The 18187-nt window shown below is 36.9% G+C and overlaps 1 protein-coding gene across 2 annotated transcripts in view; it reads right to left on the reverse strand.

The window, feature by feature from the left end:
* Positions 1 to 18187, reverse strand: part of srrm4 (serine/arginine repetitive matrix 4) — a 159132-nt gene that overhangs the window by 9150 nt on the left and 131795 nt on the right. The window contains exons 8-9 of one of the 2 annotated variants that reach the window (XM_051921076.1): positions 15282 to 15432; positions 4741 to 4994 (exon numbers count right to left, since the gene is read on the reverse strand). In XM_051921076.1, the coding sequence (XP_051777036.1) occupies positions 4741 to 4994; positions 15282 to 15432 (405 nt within the window). Of the gene's footprint in view, positions 1 to 4740; positions 5067 to 15281; positions 15433 to 18187 lie in introns of both variants that reach the window. The other variant, XM_051921075.1, reaches the window with a different exon arrangement.

Here is an 18187-nt window from a genome sequence, read left to right on the forward strand (position 1 = left end):
AATTGGGAAGGGGATGACAGGAGGTGTGTGATGTTGACAGCTGGCTTCACTAAGTACAAGTAGCATATTAACAAAGTGGCACCTACTGAATATGAAGACTGCAATCAAAGCATAATAGTATCACCAGCAGTTTGGGCATGGGGGAAATCTAAGCTCTGTTATCAACATGTTTTACTAAATCTTGGCACGGTTTCTTTTACGAACTTTTGAGAAAATTACAATTTTGCCCTACCACTTGTTACCAAACATAAAACTCCTTTCCATTGATTTCCATAGGAGATTTCATCCTCTCTTCAAAGAAAAAGACATTAGCTTCCAGAAAATGGCCAACAGATATTACACCATTATGTGCTGTAACCCGCCCCTTTATTTAACTAAACACGAGTAAACTGAAGGACAGATACCTTAACAGAATTGCTTCAAGTCTTTTAGCTTGACGATTAACAAGGCTTTAATCATACAGAAAGTGTGGCAAACTGTGTGCATCAGAGGCCAAGTCTGGAAGAGTTACTGAAAGATACTGTCTAAAATTTGAAATGAATTACCTTCCTCTACCTACTGGCTCATAGCTACATCTCTGAGTAAGATCTTACAAAGGTTAAAAACAATGACTCTTTCCTATCTGACTTCATCATCAGCACAAAATAAACATTCAACAGGAATTCTCCATATTCCAAGAACCCCCAAAAGACACAAAGAATATGAATTAAACACAAAATAAACTAAATAATTTAAGAAATAACAAAACCATAACACACCACAATCATTTTTGGTATCTTTACTAATTTCAATGGAGTCGTTTCTCTTTGATCTGGTTATGGATGTGTTGAGTAATGGGATGAAAAAACAGCCCCACTTCTGCCGATGACATTGTGTTGTGTAGCACCAGAAAAGAGGAAGTGGAGAGGAAATTGGAAGAATGTAGAAGGGCTTTGGAAGACAGAGGACTGAAGATAAACAGGAAGAAGACAGAATATCTGAGATTTAATGATGATCAGGATTCAAAGTTGGCCTGCAGGGAGAGCTATTGAAAAGAATGGAAAATTTAAATATCTAGGATCAGAGGTAGTCCCGAATGGAAAATTAGATGTAGAGATAACCGAAAGAGTACAGTGTAGATGAACAATTGGAAGAAGGTATCAGGAGTATTGTGTGATTTGAAGAAAAAAAGCAAAAGCTAATGGTAAGGTGGCTAAGAGAGTGGTAAACCAGCAATGATGAATAGAGCTGAGACATGGGTAGTAAAGCAAGCAGAGAAGAAGAAGTTAGATGTGGCAGAAATGAGAATATTGAGATGAATGTGTGGAGTTACAAAAAAAGGACAGGATAAGAAATGAAACAATCAGAGGTACAACAAAAGTGGGAGAGATAGAAAAGAAAGTACAGGAAAGTAAAGTGAAAGTAAAGTGGTATGGACATGTGATGATGTGGGCAAAAGAGTGATGGAATTGGAAATACAAGGGAAGAGAAAGTAAGGGAAGCCAAAGTGGAGGTGGAAGAATCAAGTAAAAGAAGATTTGAAGGAAAAGGGCTTGACTGGTGAGGAGGTGCAGGACCAAGTTATATGGAGAAGGTTGAGCAAGGATAACAATCTCCCAAAGAAGTGGGAAAAGATGAAGAAAAGGAAGAAGACTAACTTAATGGAATCAAAATTTTATTTAGAAAACAAACGTGAAGCATGGCATGAAAAGCACAAAAAACAAAAACTAGGTATAATGTAAAGCTGGAGTAAGATAGGGAGGAGCAAGATTGTGGAGAACTTTAAATGTTAAGAGCAGTATTTTATATTGTATTCGGTAGTAAACAGGAAGCCAGTTGAAGTTGGGAGAGAATAGGTGTAATATGTTTATTGGATTTAGAACAGGTTATTATCCTAGCAGCAGAATTTTGAATAAGTTGTAAGCGATGGATACGTTTTTTAGCGATGCCAGATAGAATAGCATTACAGTAATCTATACGTGAAGTGATTAAGGCATTAACTAATACTTTAGTACTGTGTTGCATAAGAACAAGATGAAGTCTAGAAATGTTTAAGAGATGGAAGAAGGCAGGCCGAAAAACATTACTTATATAGGAAGAAAAAGAGAGGGTACTATCTAGAATAACGCCCAGGCTCTTAACCTAGGAAGAGATGTTTGTGTTAATTTTGTTATATAAAATGGAAGAATGGCTAAACACAGCAAGTGTAGATTTAGAACCAATAAGGAGCAGCTCAGTTTTATTGCTATTTAATTGGAGAAAATTGTGAGTCATCCATGACTTTATGTCTTGGAGACATGCCATAAGAGTATTTGGAGGGAAAACAGAAGTGTATTTAGTGGATAGATAAAGCTGTGTGTCATCAGTGTAACAATGAAATTTAATACCATGGTGTTGAAAGATGTTACCTATTAGGAAGATGTAAATGAGAAAAAGAAGCGTTCCCAAAAATATATTGTGACATTTATTGAAATGATTACCTATATTGTGAAAACTAACTGTCACATACAGTATCTACTGGGCTTTGTTAAATTAACTTTACTCTGTTACAATAAAAAACAAACTTTTCAGACTTTTCATCAGCTTTAACATTAATTGTTTCTTTTCACATTACCAAAAGCTCCTAAAGAGAAGTCCTGGATGACAAGATAATGTTAGCACTCAGGTTCCACCATCTTTTTTCAGCCAATTATGCCCAAGTGCATTTATCTGGACGCTGTAGATGGAGGGTAGCCTGCTGCTTGCAGAGATAGACACACAGTTTGAAGCCCTGTTTGACAAATGTTCAGGTACAGACCGTTTGAGCATCAGCAGTGGGGAGTGTGGCATTTTACAGTTTTGCGTTTCAGTGAAATGCACAAGGCACGTTGGAGCCATCTGGCATCTCTTAAACCTTTCATGAAACCCCTGAAACACTGTGGGAGTATGAAAGAAGTACCCGTGCACATGAGACAGCTAACTCTTTTCTACTCCTGTTATTCATTAATAAAGAATGAGCGATGTGGTCCAATAATGGGTTAAGTGGGGTAGAGATTTAGAGAGAACAGTGTGTGAGAGAGAGCTAATTGCATGCGATCAGGCATTTACAAAATAAACAAAAGAAGAAACAAATCAGCTCCTTTGTTTAGTTTTTCACTGTGTATTGATCTTCACTTCTTTTTGACCTCTTCTGGGTAATTCTTAATATGTCTCACAGAAAGTATTAAGAAAAAAAAAACAAATCTGATTTTCAGTTTAAAATACCCTTCCTTTTGGAAAGACTAAGAGCCCTGAGCACATTTACCAAAAAATATATATTATTTCATCATTTACTACTGTAGCTGGATTGCACATTAAGCAGGTGTCACAGTACACAACCTCTGGTTGGGGGGACATCACACTTGATGACTGAAGTCACTGAGTCACTTGAAATTGCAAGGGATGACAAATTAGATGGCTCTGTGACGACTTTCCAGGACAGTTTCACATTTCCAAAGTACTGTGAGCATTCCTCTTTTTTCTGACAGCTAATAATGTGCTGCCGGACTGTGTTGGTGCTGTACAAATGCTTTCCAGGTACGGTTAGCTCTGTTACAATCTCCCCAACCCCCAAACTATTTTGGAATGTAAAATATGAGACATGCAAGGGTCAAAACACCAGTGTTCCTTAACCCTAGTACCTGCATTATATGCACTGTACTTCCAGGGAAACGTTCACTGGTTGTTAGCTCTCACATACACATGAGCCCATCCCTATGACTCAACACTACATAAAACTGGATTGGTTTTGTTGGGGAGAGTCACAGACTGGTTAGGCTAATTTGCTGAGATTTCAGACTATACCACTGGTGGTCACAGGAGTGTGCCAGGACTTCTCCAGATTTGCTAAAATTATATAAAGTCTGTGACTGAAAATTGCTGGAAAAATTGTGTAGTTTGACAGGATCTTTAGCATTTCTTCTAGCTCTCCAACACTTGCACCTGGTGATGAGAGAAATGATTCATTCAAAATTTAATTATGAAACTCAGTGTTCGGTTACATTAATAAATATTTGTGAAATAAATGGTGCTTCCCTTCCAGTAGTTTTTACAAAATATCGTGAGTAAAGAAAGAAAAAAAAATCTCTGGACTTGTTTCCAGTCACACACAGACACGTTCTTGAATCATCAGACATATGTTGAGGTTCTACTGCTAGTATGAAAGAAAAAAATAGTAAATACAGAGATTTCAATGAGTCTTTAGAGAGCAATATTCCTGGTTTTCGACTCCAAAAATCTTTAAACTTTAAAAAATGGTTTTGAGGAGGTTTTGTGTTTTACAATTATGTAATTGCCCGAAAAATAAATTTTAGTGTCTGTTTCACAAAACTATATACAATATCTGATATCTCCTACCCCACATGTACCTTCAGTGCCTTTCCTCTGCATCCTCATGTGTCTAAACATCTCTTGCCCAGCGTTTCCTATCTCAATCGTGTTGCTGTAAAGCCTGTCTCTCTCAGGCTCGGTCATTTTGAGGCACCTTGTTTTCCGTCTGTTAGGTTCTTAAAACTCCTAATGATGATGATGTAAGTAAATGATATTTCAAATTAATGTAAAGTATAGTGAGTTAAACTTAGTATCACTTAGCAACATGAAGGGAAACCTCCAGGGACCTTTGGTTCTTTGTGGAATGTCAAAGTCTAGCCAAGCCACCTTGTTCTAGCACCTGTGAATGTATTTGGTAAGTATGCTAAGTGTTTTTTACTTGTTCAAAAACCAAAGAAGGCAATCTGGACTCACCTTGGGGCCTTCACGTTTGTCAATCCATCCAGAGACTCAGGCAGTGGCTTTGACAGGGATGAGTAGCTTGTCACCGAATTCCCTGAATCAGAGCCGTTGTCTGCATCAGTGAAGCGAAGTGTCTCAGGCAAGGGCAGATCTACTTGATAAATTTTATTTTTTTCCTCTCCAATCTTTGACCTTGATGAACTGGCTTTGGAAGATGGTGGGGAGGAGGTATCATTGCCAGAGTCATAATCCTGACGCTCTTTATTCTGATTGGACAAAATGTCATGGTTGATATTCCTTTTGGTAATTATATCAGCAGCAGACCCCGTCAGCGTAATCTGCAAACAGAAGCAAAGATGCGGTAGCGGCTCCACAGAAACAGAAATACTCGACAAAATAAAGCATCTACCGTTACGATGCACTGTTTACAGTCTAATAAAGTAAATAAATCCCCCTAGAGAAAATAATCAGAAAAGATTTAAATGTCATGCAAGTTTTGGTAGCATGCGAACAATGAAAAAAAAAGAAAAAAGGAAGAAAGAAAAGAAAAAAGGTAATATAGAGAAAAGTAGGGGAAACAAGTCCAAACAAAAGAAAAAGGGAAGATAAAGAAAAAATCAAAAAACAAAAACAAATCTGTGCATATAAAATTACATTATGTTAAAGTTGAGAAAGAGAAAGGAAAGAAAAACCTATCAGTAAAAAGTGGCCTTAAGAGACACTGAACAAACAGCACACAATGAGTATTATGTACAAACAAAAGAAAAGCCAGAAAGTCGCAAACAATAAATATTTCATTATGCTAACTACAAGCCCTTTGAAAGGCACAACGCATTTTTATTTTTTCCCCCTGTAAGAAGAAATTTATACTCTGCAGCGGCCTAAAATAAATCCCTAAGTCTGTGGACAGCATCGACTTACCAATCAAGAATTCCTCCTTAAGTAGGTAAGGTGTGAGAAAAAGGGAAGAGCGGGTAACAGAAGTGCATCATTAGAGTTGTAAATTACAAGAAAAAGACATAATCCCTCTCTCCACTGCCCTGCATTACTGCTCTAGAGCCTGTCACCTACTGGCCTCTTTATTTCCATAATGACTGCGACAGTTCATTTCTCATCAGCCAACTATACTTTAGGTACCTTTTCTCCCTGTTGTCCTCTGGATTTGGGAGGAAACAAAAAAAGAATAAATAAAAAGTAACTATAAAGTAAAACAACAGTACACAAAATTTAAAAAAATGCCAAAAAAAAAACAACAAAAAAAAAAACAGGATAGGCCAGGATCTGTCTAATCAACAGGAATTTACCTAATATTTATGTCTAACTTCTTGAAATATTTTAAACATTTCCATGAAATATCACTTACATTTTATAAAGCTTATTATAAAAATTTATCACTGATATTATGAGTGCTTACTGTTTATTTCATTCTGGCATAAACTTAATGCAGTGTAGCTCAAGCAAAAACAAACAAACAAACAAACAAAAAAAAACTATGCACATTTTCTGTTTGTCCTGTTTCTCTCAGCAGACTCTTAGACTAATGAAACATTGTGCAAAGGTCTAAATTATATTAATGGATAAGTTTAGCATTTTTTAATTTTTTAAAAATTGTGAAATACATTAATTTCAAAGTTAAGAGAAACCGTACCATAAATTTACAATAAACACTCTCACTGAAATGATAAATTGTAATAATTCTTGAGTTTTTGAAAACTTCTAATATTCTACTCCTTATTTTGCGCTGTTTTAAGTATTATATTTACTATTATTGCTTTTTGTTACTTTTCCATGACACCAGTTCTACTCTTGAATTTATTTTGTTCTGGCGGACGTCTTGTGTTCCTTGAGTGTACTGCAGCTTTTTCCAGTTGCCAAGGTAACCTTTCCTGTCATTTGGGGGGTGTGGCTTCCAGGTTCATCACACAGCGATAATTAAATAGCCTCCCACTTCACTGCACTTTTATATGAGCTGTGTGTGTGTGTGTGTGTGTGTGTGTGTGTATATATATATATATATATATATATATATATATATATATATATATATATATATATATATAAACCCTTTGCTAAACTTGCAAATATGTCTTGATTTCTGAATTTATCACTTGGGTTCCTGACTTTCATTTTATTCTTCTGACCTCTATTTTTGTCTTGCTCTTTTGCTTCGTTATTTCGGCTCTTTTCAATTTCCTGGTTTTGACACTTTTATGTTTTGTGTCTTTGTCCTGGTTTGCCTTTTTAAAATCTTGTCTGCTGATGTTACAGCACCATTTTCTTTTCAATATTTGGATACATCACCTCCATTTTTCGGGTTGTCTTATGCTTTCAATGACTGATGTTGCCATCTTGTGATGGCTGTATTTTGCCTGATGAGGAAAAAGCTGCTTGGTCCTTAAAAGAATCTGGAGATGAAGGGGCTGAGATAAAACCATAATCAGAAACAGGCTAAGCTTTTTTGCCCTATTAAACTCAATAATTTAGGCATGTTTACAAGCCTTAAGTTTTACTCCTTTGGCCATGCTCTCCTTCTCAGGGGTGGGGTTTGATTTATTTTCAATCCTATTTTTTGTAAAAATTGATCTATATGTAGTTGAGTTTACGATCAAATGAGTACCAAAGCCAAAATAAACACCAAATATCTTAATCAAAAAAGTAAATAGCAATGTTTAGAACATGCAGAATCTCAAGCAGGGATTTTATACATCTATTTATGCATTTATTTATTTAGTGAAAAAGCCAAATTTCCTCTATTTATCCATCTCTCTCAGAGTTAGGTGTTATAATAGGTGCTTTCTTTACTTTTTTGTGTAGCTTTAGTAAATAATTTAGCCAAATATGCATCTGTACTGTTTTACTTTTATTCTGGAAAATATGATTCCAGCATTTTTTTTCTTTAAAAGGGGTTTTTGAGAAGATAAGCATTTTGTCTGGTTAAGGACAGTACCGCTTCCTAGGAGTAGCATAATCTTTTGTTTTGAAGATCCTATCTAGGATTCTGTGGAAATGTGCTACGTTTGTTCCCAATATATCAACACTGGCACGTGACGTTGTGCTTGTGAGATGTGACCACTTTTAGGGAAGTATGGCTACCCTGTTTACTTCATGCTTTATATACATTTGTCGCAAGCTATCAGGGGGATAGGTCACTGATAGAGAAGTTCTTGAATTCTGCAGTTGCAGTCCTATTTTGATAGTGCATTAAAAACTCAGCTATACATTTTTAAGGTAAGATCAGCGGGTTGGAAAATGGATGGATGGATGGATTTAAAAATTTCTAAATATTCTAATAAAATATTTGATATGTACAAAACATTCAGCCTCACTGTTAAACCTCACCTGTGTTAGCTAGAATGCACAAAAATAAGAAGCTACAACAGATGGAAGGTAAGAGAAGAAAGGAGACAGACTCAGAACTGGAGTAAAAGAAAAAGACAAACGTATAGTCTGTAGCTAGAACAAGCTATAATAATAATGCCTAACAAGACTAATGCCATTGCTGCATAGATGTACCTAGCAACAAGCTTGCTTATCATGCGAGGCTGCCATTTGTGTTACTGATTAGCATGTGTGTACAGCCAGATATTGGGACAATTTTCCATTTTGTGAAATTAAACTGCAAGATGTAATTGAAGCCAGAAAGACCATTAGAGTTTGAGCATTGATCTTTTTAGCTACAAGTGAGGGCTTCAACATATCAACATTACTAGAGTAGAGGTGATGGAAACTTTACACTAAAGGCAATATTTTGTTAAACAGAATAATGTTACATTTTTTATTATTCTACTCAACAGAGCTTTGAAAAGCCTCTGTAGCATAACTTAATACAGCTTTCGTTGACATGAAAACTTCACTCAACAGAACAGAGTGTGTATGCATCACTCAGAAAATTACGTTGCAAGAATCTGTGATAAAAATTAATTATTCCAAATGTGAATTTTTCGACAGAAGACTTTTCTATAACCGGGACACTCTGAAACTAACACATTCGGTAACCGTGAACAGTTTTTTTGTGTCATGTTTATTCTGGTGACCCATTGGCCACAACTGTAATCCACTGGAGATGTTTTTTCTTCTGTTTTCGATATACAGCTTCATTTATTACATATGTGAAGTATAACTGATTTAAAAAATACTAAACTCATCCTTTTCAATATAGCCAATGGCAGATAGCATCACTGCCACCTACTGGCTGGACTGCATTAAATACTTGATTGTGCAGAGCCTTAGACCTTTAACAGCACAATGGTTTGTCTTTGTACATCTCCACTATAAAGACAAAGGTATCCTCTTTTATCTAAGAATCCACAATAACAAGCAGCGACGGCAAGACTGGTCTTAAATATAGATTTCTCCAAAGTATTAATAGTACAGCCATGGTACAATTTTAAAGAGCTAACTAGTTTCTATAACAGGAAATATATTTATTTATTTCTGAATTTTTACATTTAAAATACAACCAGAACTTTATTTTAGCATACAGTATTATTGCCTACCACCCCATGACCATCAGTGCAGTGAAGCACAGAGATGGTGACAGTGGGTTATAATAGAACAAATCAAGCAGGGCAGTAGGCTAGTCAGAAAAAAAAACAAAACAAAAAAAAACAAAACAAAAACAAGAACAACTTGTCCAGATTTTCCTATTGTAATGTCTTCCAAAACTATCATAAAGTTTAGACATCCCTGAGAAGGAACACTTTATACCATCAGTGGACAATTGTTCAACTGTCTATTGCTGAACTGCTCTTAAACTTGAATGTATTTTTATTTAACTTAGGAATACCCACCTTTTTAATTCATGTGGAATGCATTATTAGAAAGGAAATATAAACAAAATAGCTAATTGGGATTGCATGAACCAAAAAGAAAATCATTTTGTTTAATCAGCACTAATTAAAACAGGTTATTGTTGTTTCATCAATTGACACTTTCACACCAAAGATAACTGTTACTAGATAAGACAAAAGACAAAAATGAATAAACTTTAAAATGCATGGATGCAGTTTATTAGATTTCTAATAATTTTTCTTCAAAGAACAATGTGACTTTAGTTTGAACAGATTCCTCATTTGACTAAAGTGCAAAAATGTGCATAAAATGTGGACACCTGAATAAAACATAACAATGGAGCTAATATGTATTTAACCATTTTTTATTTACTAACAAGAATATAAGTAAATTATGATTAGGAATACCCAATTGTGAGGGTACAGTTGGTCACATTCAACAGCTAAAACAAAATACAAAGGCCATCCCAAAAGCCAGGTCACCATACACTTAGATTTTCTGAAGACTACTTAATATGGATATTGAACGGGTCATTTACAAATATAATGCAGATGACAGAACATGAACACAGTGCAGTATACAATATTAAATATATAATAAGGTCAGGAAAACACACAGTGTAAAGAAAATGAATTGCATATGTGGCACAATACAGCTGTGGTTAGCAGTGCCTCCTCATGGCTGCGGGACATTGGCTCTTCACCTGTGAGCTTTTCTCGGGTTACTTCAAACTACCTCCCATATCCCAGAAACGTGCAGGTTAGGTTAACTGACAACTTTATACTGGTCATGTATGAGTGAGTGAGTCTGTCTCTGTCTCAGTATCCCTAATACTGCATTAAACAGGTTACGCAAATGGATGGATGGATGGATGAAATTGTTTAATATGTCAGCAGAACACTAACTCTAAAACTACTTATCCACTGAAAATGAAGCCTAACCTGGTAACCTTATCAGTATTATAATAATGTAGGTTTATATTTAAATGGAAAGAAAAGTAGGCTTAAGAAATCTTAGAAACCGCCTAAAATGTAAAAAACTCCTTACTATATTATAATTGCTAAACACATGGAAATGTGTAATATTTTACTATCATTTTATTAAATGGGATAAAGTGAAAAAAACATCCATCGCCATAATCCACTAATCCAGGGCAGGGCCAGGGGTGAATAAAACATTATAATGCAAATGGTATAAACTCTAAGCGTGTGACTGAATGGTACAAAGCTAGTGCCATATAATGTCTCATGCCTTCAATTTAACAAGGTAACTAAATGAAATAATTTGATTTAAATATAATAAAGTGGCTTGACAATATAAAAGTCAATCTCATAAGTAATGAAAGTGGATAAAATACAATACACTGTCTCCCGTATTGAACATGACAAGATTTATTAGTGCTGTTTATGAGGTTTTGTTGATGGGATGGAGCGCTCTTAAAAATCATAAAAAACAGCCGCCTAAACATTCAAGTTTGCTGATGTTAAAATGACTAAACTCAAATAATGAAATGCTTGTCATTTGTGAATGTTGCTGTGCATCTAATAGGAATAAACATCTCAATATTAGTCAGCGGACCACACAGTACAACATCAAACATGCTTGTATGTAATTGTTATGTAAGGTAAAGTTCACAGCAAAGGGCAGAGCTAATGTTCCTAAAGCTGGTGGGCTTCACCCAGATCAACGGTCAGGATCTCCAGCAGTGGTTTTTCATTGCATTCCTCGCAGTTCACAGCAGACTCAGATTTACATGGTTGTTCGTCTTCTGATCCCTGAACAGAAAGATACACTGTAGCTCTACAGCAGAATTCTACAGTTAATAAAGTGGGATTTGAAGAAGGTGCTGCTCGTGATGCTCAATGTCAGTGTGCTAGACGGCACAAGTCTTTTGAAAGCAAATGCACTACACATAGCTTTCACAGTCTGCTCACTTTCTCTTTGAATATGCACAGAATTATTGCATCTCCTCCAGTACTGGCAGGAGAAAAGACCGAAGCTGTGACGGCACATGCTTTTAGGATGCAATTCTAAAAAACAGTAACTTCAGTATTAAACAATTATACTGAATTGCCACCTAAAAGTGCTTTAATACAGTGTTTGTCAACCACTGGGGGCTGCCACCCGTGGATTGCAAGCTGCTGTTTATATTGCTAGTGGGTCATGACTGGACGCTGATACAATGATCACTCTTGATTCCCGTCCCACTCTAACTTTCGTGTTCGATTTGCCAGAGGGAATCCCCCCTGTGTTTGCAGATTAACATTACTGCTAAGAAGGATGATGGAAGCATATAACGTATCCCCAGATGTTTAGTGGGCAGATGATCCAGCAGATGTCAAGGATGTCTGTATCTCTACACAGACACACAGTAAAAAATTGTAAAGCTAAAAATGTCTGATAGGTGGCAGCACAGAGTCTAAGACTGGAGGGAATGGAGAAGGCAAGTCCTACTGTAAGCTTAGGGATTTAGACACACTCATCCATTGGCAGGACCACCCCACACAAATGGTAAAAACCATTCAAAGCCTGTATACATTTTCCCTTACTAATGTTTATTTGTACCTTTATGATCTCTTTGTATATTTGGCCTCCTTGGTCTTATTCCGAGTGTGGAGGTGGCCAGTGGTGTGAAACAGCTACAACATCTATAGGTTATTGCACTTTTTATTTCACAAGTCAACCAATAATAATGGCTGTGGTGCTTTAACAGGATATCCTGCAGTCACTTTGATTCTGTGCATTTACCATCATTATGAAGAAGAAGCCGGTCATTGGCGCCATGCTTCTATAAATTTGCTTCACCTAACTATAGTTTGAAAGCTGTAAAAAACCCAGCTTAACCTGAGCCTGTCCTGAACCAGGCATAAGGCAGGTTCCAGTCCATCCCAGGGCACAACATCAATTTAGAATTTCCAGTCAACCTAAAAATTAAACTGTTGATATGTGGGAAGAAAATTGAAATACCCAGAGAAATTCCATGCTAAAAATTCTACAGAGGCAGTGATGGGGCTGAGAATCAAATAAAGACTTGCTTTGTTAGACAAAGTGCTTGAGCAACATCAAACATTGAGCAATTTGAAAAACAATAAGTATTTAACATGTATATGATGATGTATAAGGTGAACATTGAGCATTTTACCAAGCATACCTCTAGAGAGTGAAGGGAGAGGTTGGGAGCATGTGCTAATAGCACGTTGCCGCACCCACCATACAACGAACCACCTGAATTTGGACCCGAGTGCAGCAGGTGACATCTCAGCACTACACAACGGTGGCTGGAGTACCAATCCTGTCACCAACCCCCGAATTTTCCCTATAAGTTGAAGGACCTGCTTGCCGGGCTAGATGCAGATTAACATCATACCCAGGATGAAGCAATTGCAGGTTTAGGGCCTTGCTCAAGGGCCCAACAGAGTAGAGTTAAGAAAGTTTACAAAATTCAAACTGGCAACCTTCCGATTGCTGGTGCAGATCTCTAGCCTCAGAACCACCACTAAGCTTTCCATAATCTTGACCCCCAAAGATCATGCTTTGTGCAAGATCAGAATTTAAGCCAATAGTTTAGACAAGTGTGATTTCCATTTGACAGAAATATTCAGCGTTTTGAAATCTTGGCTGCAACATGCAGTGTGGGCTGCAAAGATCTTAAATGTTAGAAACGTGATAATTAAATGATAATTTGTTTTTCTAACAGTTCTCACTTCACACTTAATAAAAGACCCTTAATAAACTTAAGCACCATGAGGGATTCTTAAAATCCAGCTCAACACCAAATAGTTCAGGGTATTACTTATTAAAATTGAAAGTGACCAAATTCTTTTCAGTCATAGTCAATATCAGAGTGGTAATAACCTTTATGGGATATTAATGTTTTGAAAACTATCTGTTGTATGAGTAAATAAGAAGTCATATAGGTCAACCTGATTTTCTTTTGTTTATGGAACTAAATCAAAGTTGTTGTTTCAGGATGGTCCTTTACACTGAAGATCAACACACATGTGACCATAGATGCAAACTGTATTGTAGTAGGCAGCATATCACCCTGAAGACTGGGTGAGTGACTGACAGCGAAAAGTCACAAAAGTACGCTGAGCTCTGTATTCCATGAGCCACTGGAACATTCACTTTACACTTTATAAGCTCAGGAAGGTTCAATTAGACTGACAGAGGCTCCTGATTCATTAGATAAACAGAGCCTCACAGAAGATAAGTGGGGGATTCATGGAGAGAGACACACCACACAACTCTGGAAGAGGACCATGAAAAGTGGAGGAGTGGATGTGACTTCAGAAACTGGGCAAGAATAGCCGTGGCTAATTTCAAAAACTGTGACTTTACAAGACTTTATTGGATTAAAGGGAATCAGAGCACAATTTCATGTTTCAGCCAGGATTCCTCTTCTTGTTTCATGTCTTTTTTGTGACATTTATTTATGTTAATGATGTTTTTTTTATTATGTGCATTATTTTTTATTTACAGCACTTTAAATACGTGAGTATTCCTCTCCTTTCCTTGAAATGTTATATTTCAAAATCAAACTCCTTATTTTGGCTGTCAGAGATAAGCAAACAGCATTTATGAGGTGGCCTTGCATGTATGAGTGCATAATAACAAATTCGTCTTGTGTTTAAAAAGCACTAATATGAAAATGGTATGCAATTAGTAAAGGAGCATGGAGCAAGTCTTTTTTTATCTATATGCCTGAATTATAAAAGAGAAACAATCTATAGACTGTAGGTACGTAATTGTATATCTGCTGTAAGAAATGATCAGATGCTCGGCACTGCATCACTTTGTCGAGTAGTTATTTCAAACATTTTTTTTATTTCTACGCTAATGTCTTGTGTGCTATGCTCCATTTTTCATGATGAGTGCTTTGTATAATAATGAGGGCTTCAGTCCACAAGCTTGTTAACTCTTCTCTGTTCACATGAATATGCAATTTCACGTTCACTTATACAAAGCATGCACATTTCCTGGTTTTGTTTTTATTTGTAATCAAACCAGGTGCACTTCACGTTCTTCTTTGTGAATATGCATTACAAACAGATTCATTAGTATATAAAAAGGCATAAAAGGATAGGTCATGTAAAACACAATGGCCAGTTGGAAATTGGTCACTTTAATTTGAACCAGAGCAGAAGATGGCAGATTTTAGGAGCATGTTGCTTATTTCTGCACCCTGATTTCTTCAATAAAGCCAAGAACAGTGACATGATTACATAAAAGAAAGCACTTAAGAGTATAAGTTTTCACTGCCTCATTCACTGCTGACACGTCTGCGTGCAGCTCCTGCCTCTGTAGATTTGTAATATATTCTCTGCCCGTTTTCTCAGCAAATGATAAACGATAAGGCCTTGTCACTAAAACTAACCCAATGCTTAAAAAAAGAGAGAGATAAAGCCATCTGCTGCTTTAAAAGAAAATTGCAAAATGCAGCTGAAGCTTTGTCGGCTTCAAGTGCAGAGAAAAATCAATTTAAATGCACCTACTTATAGGACAGAAATGCTTTATGATCTGAAATTAAATGACCCATTAGATTTCAGCGTTTTTCTTCTGAATGCTGTTGTGGTGCGTAATCAGAAGAGCAGCAATATATCTTGGGGGCAGGCCATCGAGAAAATGTCGGTTTGTAAAAAAAAAAGGGGGGTGGGGGGGGTTTGTTCCTCAGTCATAAAACAGCTTTATTGACCCAAGAATTTTACATGACCTTAGCACCTGTAGCATGACAATGAAGCAGTAACCTGGATGACACTTACTATTTTGACAGGTGAGGCTGTGTGGAAACTTGGAAGTGATTTGCTCAATGCAGAGTTGTTCTTTTTTGCACTGAAATCCACACGATCTTCTGCACTGTGTGTCTTTGAAGGAGTCCGTTCAGGCACTTCTTCTGGCGAGTGGTACCTATGTCTTGAAGACAAAACAAGATGATGCACTGGTTGCTGATATACTGTAACCATTGCTAGTTTTTAGTTCATTGTGTAATATGGTATTATATTGGGGTACGCTTGGATTCACTTGGGTACTGGTAACCATTAAGTGTGAGTCCTATCTTTAAAATCCACTGATCTTGGATGGGACACCAGCCCATTACAGGGCTCACAAAAACTACATCATGAGTCAACCTAACAAACACATCTTTATCCAACTGCATAGTGAAAACACACGCAAATGGCAAATGGGCAGAAAGCTCAGCCCAGGTCTTTCAAATCCTGAGAGGAAGCAATGTAAAGTATTGCACCTCCACAACACTTTATTTAAATGCAATTATTTATTGTTGGGTTGAATCAGCTTATTCCACTTGATAGAAGAATTCAAGCTTGGACAGGGCCATTGTCCATCACAGGGCCAACTCTCCCAATATAATATACATAACTGCAATGTTTAGCACTACTGCCTCCTGGATCCAGTGTACTGGATTTGAATCCCATGGCTGATCATTTCCAAGTGATGTTTGTAAATTAACTCTCCATATCTGAGGGGGTTTTCCTTCCACATTCCTAAAGATTCTGGTGGCCCCAGTGAATACACACATGTAATGTATTTGGTGGTCCCTAAACGGTTGGTTTGTGCCCTTTGCTATGAGGGTAGGCTCCATTGCCCCATGAACCTTAATTGGATTATGCTTGTTTGAGAATGTTACGCTATATTATTTTATAGTATGTTTTTCAATGGATACATTGTAAAAACCTCTTAATCAAGTTTAGGTGTGGTGGGCAATACAATCTATATAAATAAAATTGTAAGTTGTTTCTGTTTGGATGCCTGTCTGTTCACTAATGCTGCAAAAACGGCTTAAATGGTTTTCACGAAATTTTGTATGTTGCTTGCTGTCGGGTCTGACTTAAAATACAGGCTTATACTGTATGTCAGGGACAGGGGTTATAAGGGGAGTGGGAGGACCCAAAAACTAGTGCCAACATAAGGACTACAATTCCCATTAGGAAGCAGGAGTGCTTTATGGCTGATTATGTCCTGCCAAGAAATGAACAGGTGACTATTTAACTGAGCTAAACCGGGTGAAGCGCATACAAAATTCAACCAAAACAACTAAAAATAAGCCTAGCTACCAATTCCTAATGAGAGACAAGAATTGAAGTAAAAAAAACAGGTAAGTGGTCACATCAAACAAAACTCACAACTAGCACTGTAATGACACATTTTTTAAGTACTGCTTTGTGCCCTCCCCCTCCATAACCTACCATCTATGGGGGAGGAGCGAAAGCTTTACATTCGTCAAAAATTTTGATCTCAGATTTTCAAAAGATCTCAACATTTTAGAGTTGTGCAAGAGACAGAGGCACTCCAGAAGAACCCTCAAATACTGTAATTCTGCAGTTAATTAGGAATTCTTCTTGTCAACTGCAATTGAAATGGCCTATTTTATGATCAGAAAGATCAGCATCAAAACAGTAAATAATTACTGAAATATTACAGAATAGTTCGGATAACTTGGTACCTAGGGCGCAAAGCCTACTGACGCTCATTTCCCAATATTTTACCATTTTTTTATCTTTTCAGATGTTTGTCTTTGCAGACTGGATAACAAAATAAATCCCCAGCCAAACTTTTATCCCGCAATGCTGATTACCAGCGGTCACAACCCCAGAGGCCACATGCCTAGCAATGCAGGAAGTGGTGGCAACGCCGGCTCTCAAAAAGGCAATGAAGAAACACCTAAAAAGTAGCATTCAAGATGTTAAAAAATATCAAATCAATGCATGTGCACCCTAATTATGATAGATGGAGGAAATCATCCTCAGCACACACAAAGTTCTCTACTGGCTACAGTGTGTTCTCAGAGACCACAGGTACATATAGTGTTTTCTAATTAATTAATCAGTATAACAGTTTGGTTGTCTGGCTGGGTTTTGTCTAAGAGTATGTCTTTTGTCTCATCGTGGGTTATCTTTAGTCATGTTGAATTTTCGAAACACAGTTTTTTCATTTATTCAACCTGGCAACAGTGGGTACTTTGGCTAGTATAATATAACCCAGTTCTAGAAAGAAGGATCAATGACACATGTGCATCCATTATCTATTTATTGACCAAAACTCTGCCTGTGCGGGTTTTTCATGGTATACTATGTGGTTTTCCTCCCACAGTATGAACAAGTATTTGTGAGGATAATCAATAGTTCTAAACTAACCTACACTGAGTGAATGTGCTCTATGATGGAATGATGCCTGCCTAATTTTGGTCTCTATCTTGCGCCTGGGTGGAATTGTAGTCCTATGAGACTCTCATACTTGGAATAAACAGGGACTGAAAATGCATTGACAGATACATAATACATTGCAATTAAACATTACATTCCCCAATAATCTTAATTCCATATTATGCACTATAATATTATATTAATCCATTCATTATAGAATTTGCTTTATCCTGCTCAGTAATGCAGGGCCTGGAGCCACATTATAATATACTGTATCTATCCATCTTCTAACCCACTTATCTAGTACAGTGTCACAGATACCAGGTGTCTAATCTAGCAAGTATAATATACATTATCATTCACAATACTTGGTTATTCCAATTCATAGTCTGATATGGCAAAGCCTGACCCAGCAACATTGGGTATAAGGCAGGAACTCTAAACATAACAGCAGTCCAATATGGTGCTCACTCAAGCATTACTCTGCACACAAAGGGCCAGTCTGG

This window comes from Erpetoichthys calabaricus, chromosome 18 (assembly GCF_900747795.2).
Source record: "Erpetoichthys calabaricus chromosome 18, fErpCal1.3, whole genome shotgun sequence".
Taxonomy (NCBI): domain Eukaryota; kingdom Metazoa; phylum Chordata; class Cladistia; order Polypteriformes; family Polypteridae; genus Erpetoichthys; species Erpetoichthys calabaricus.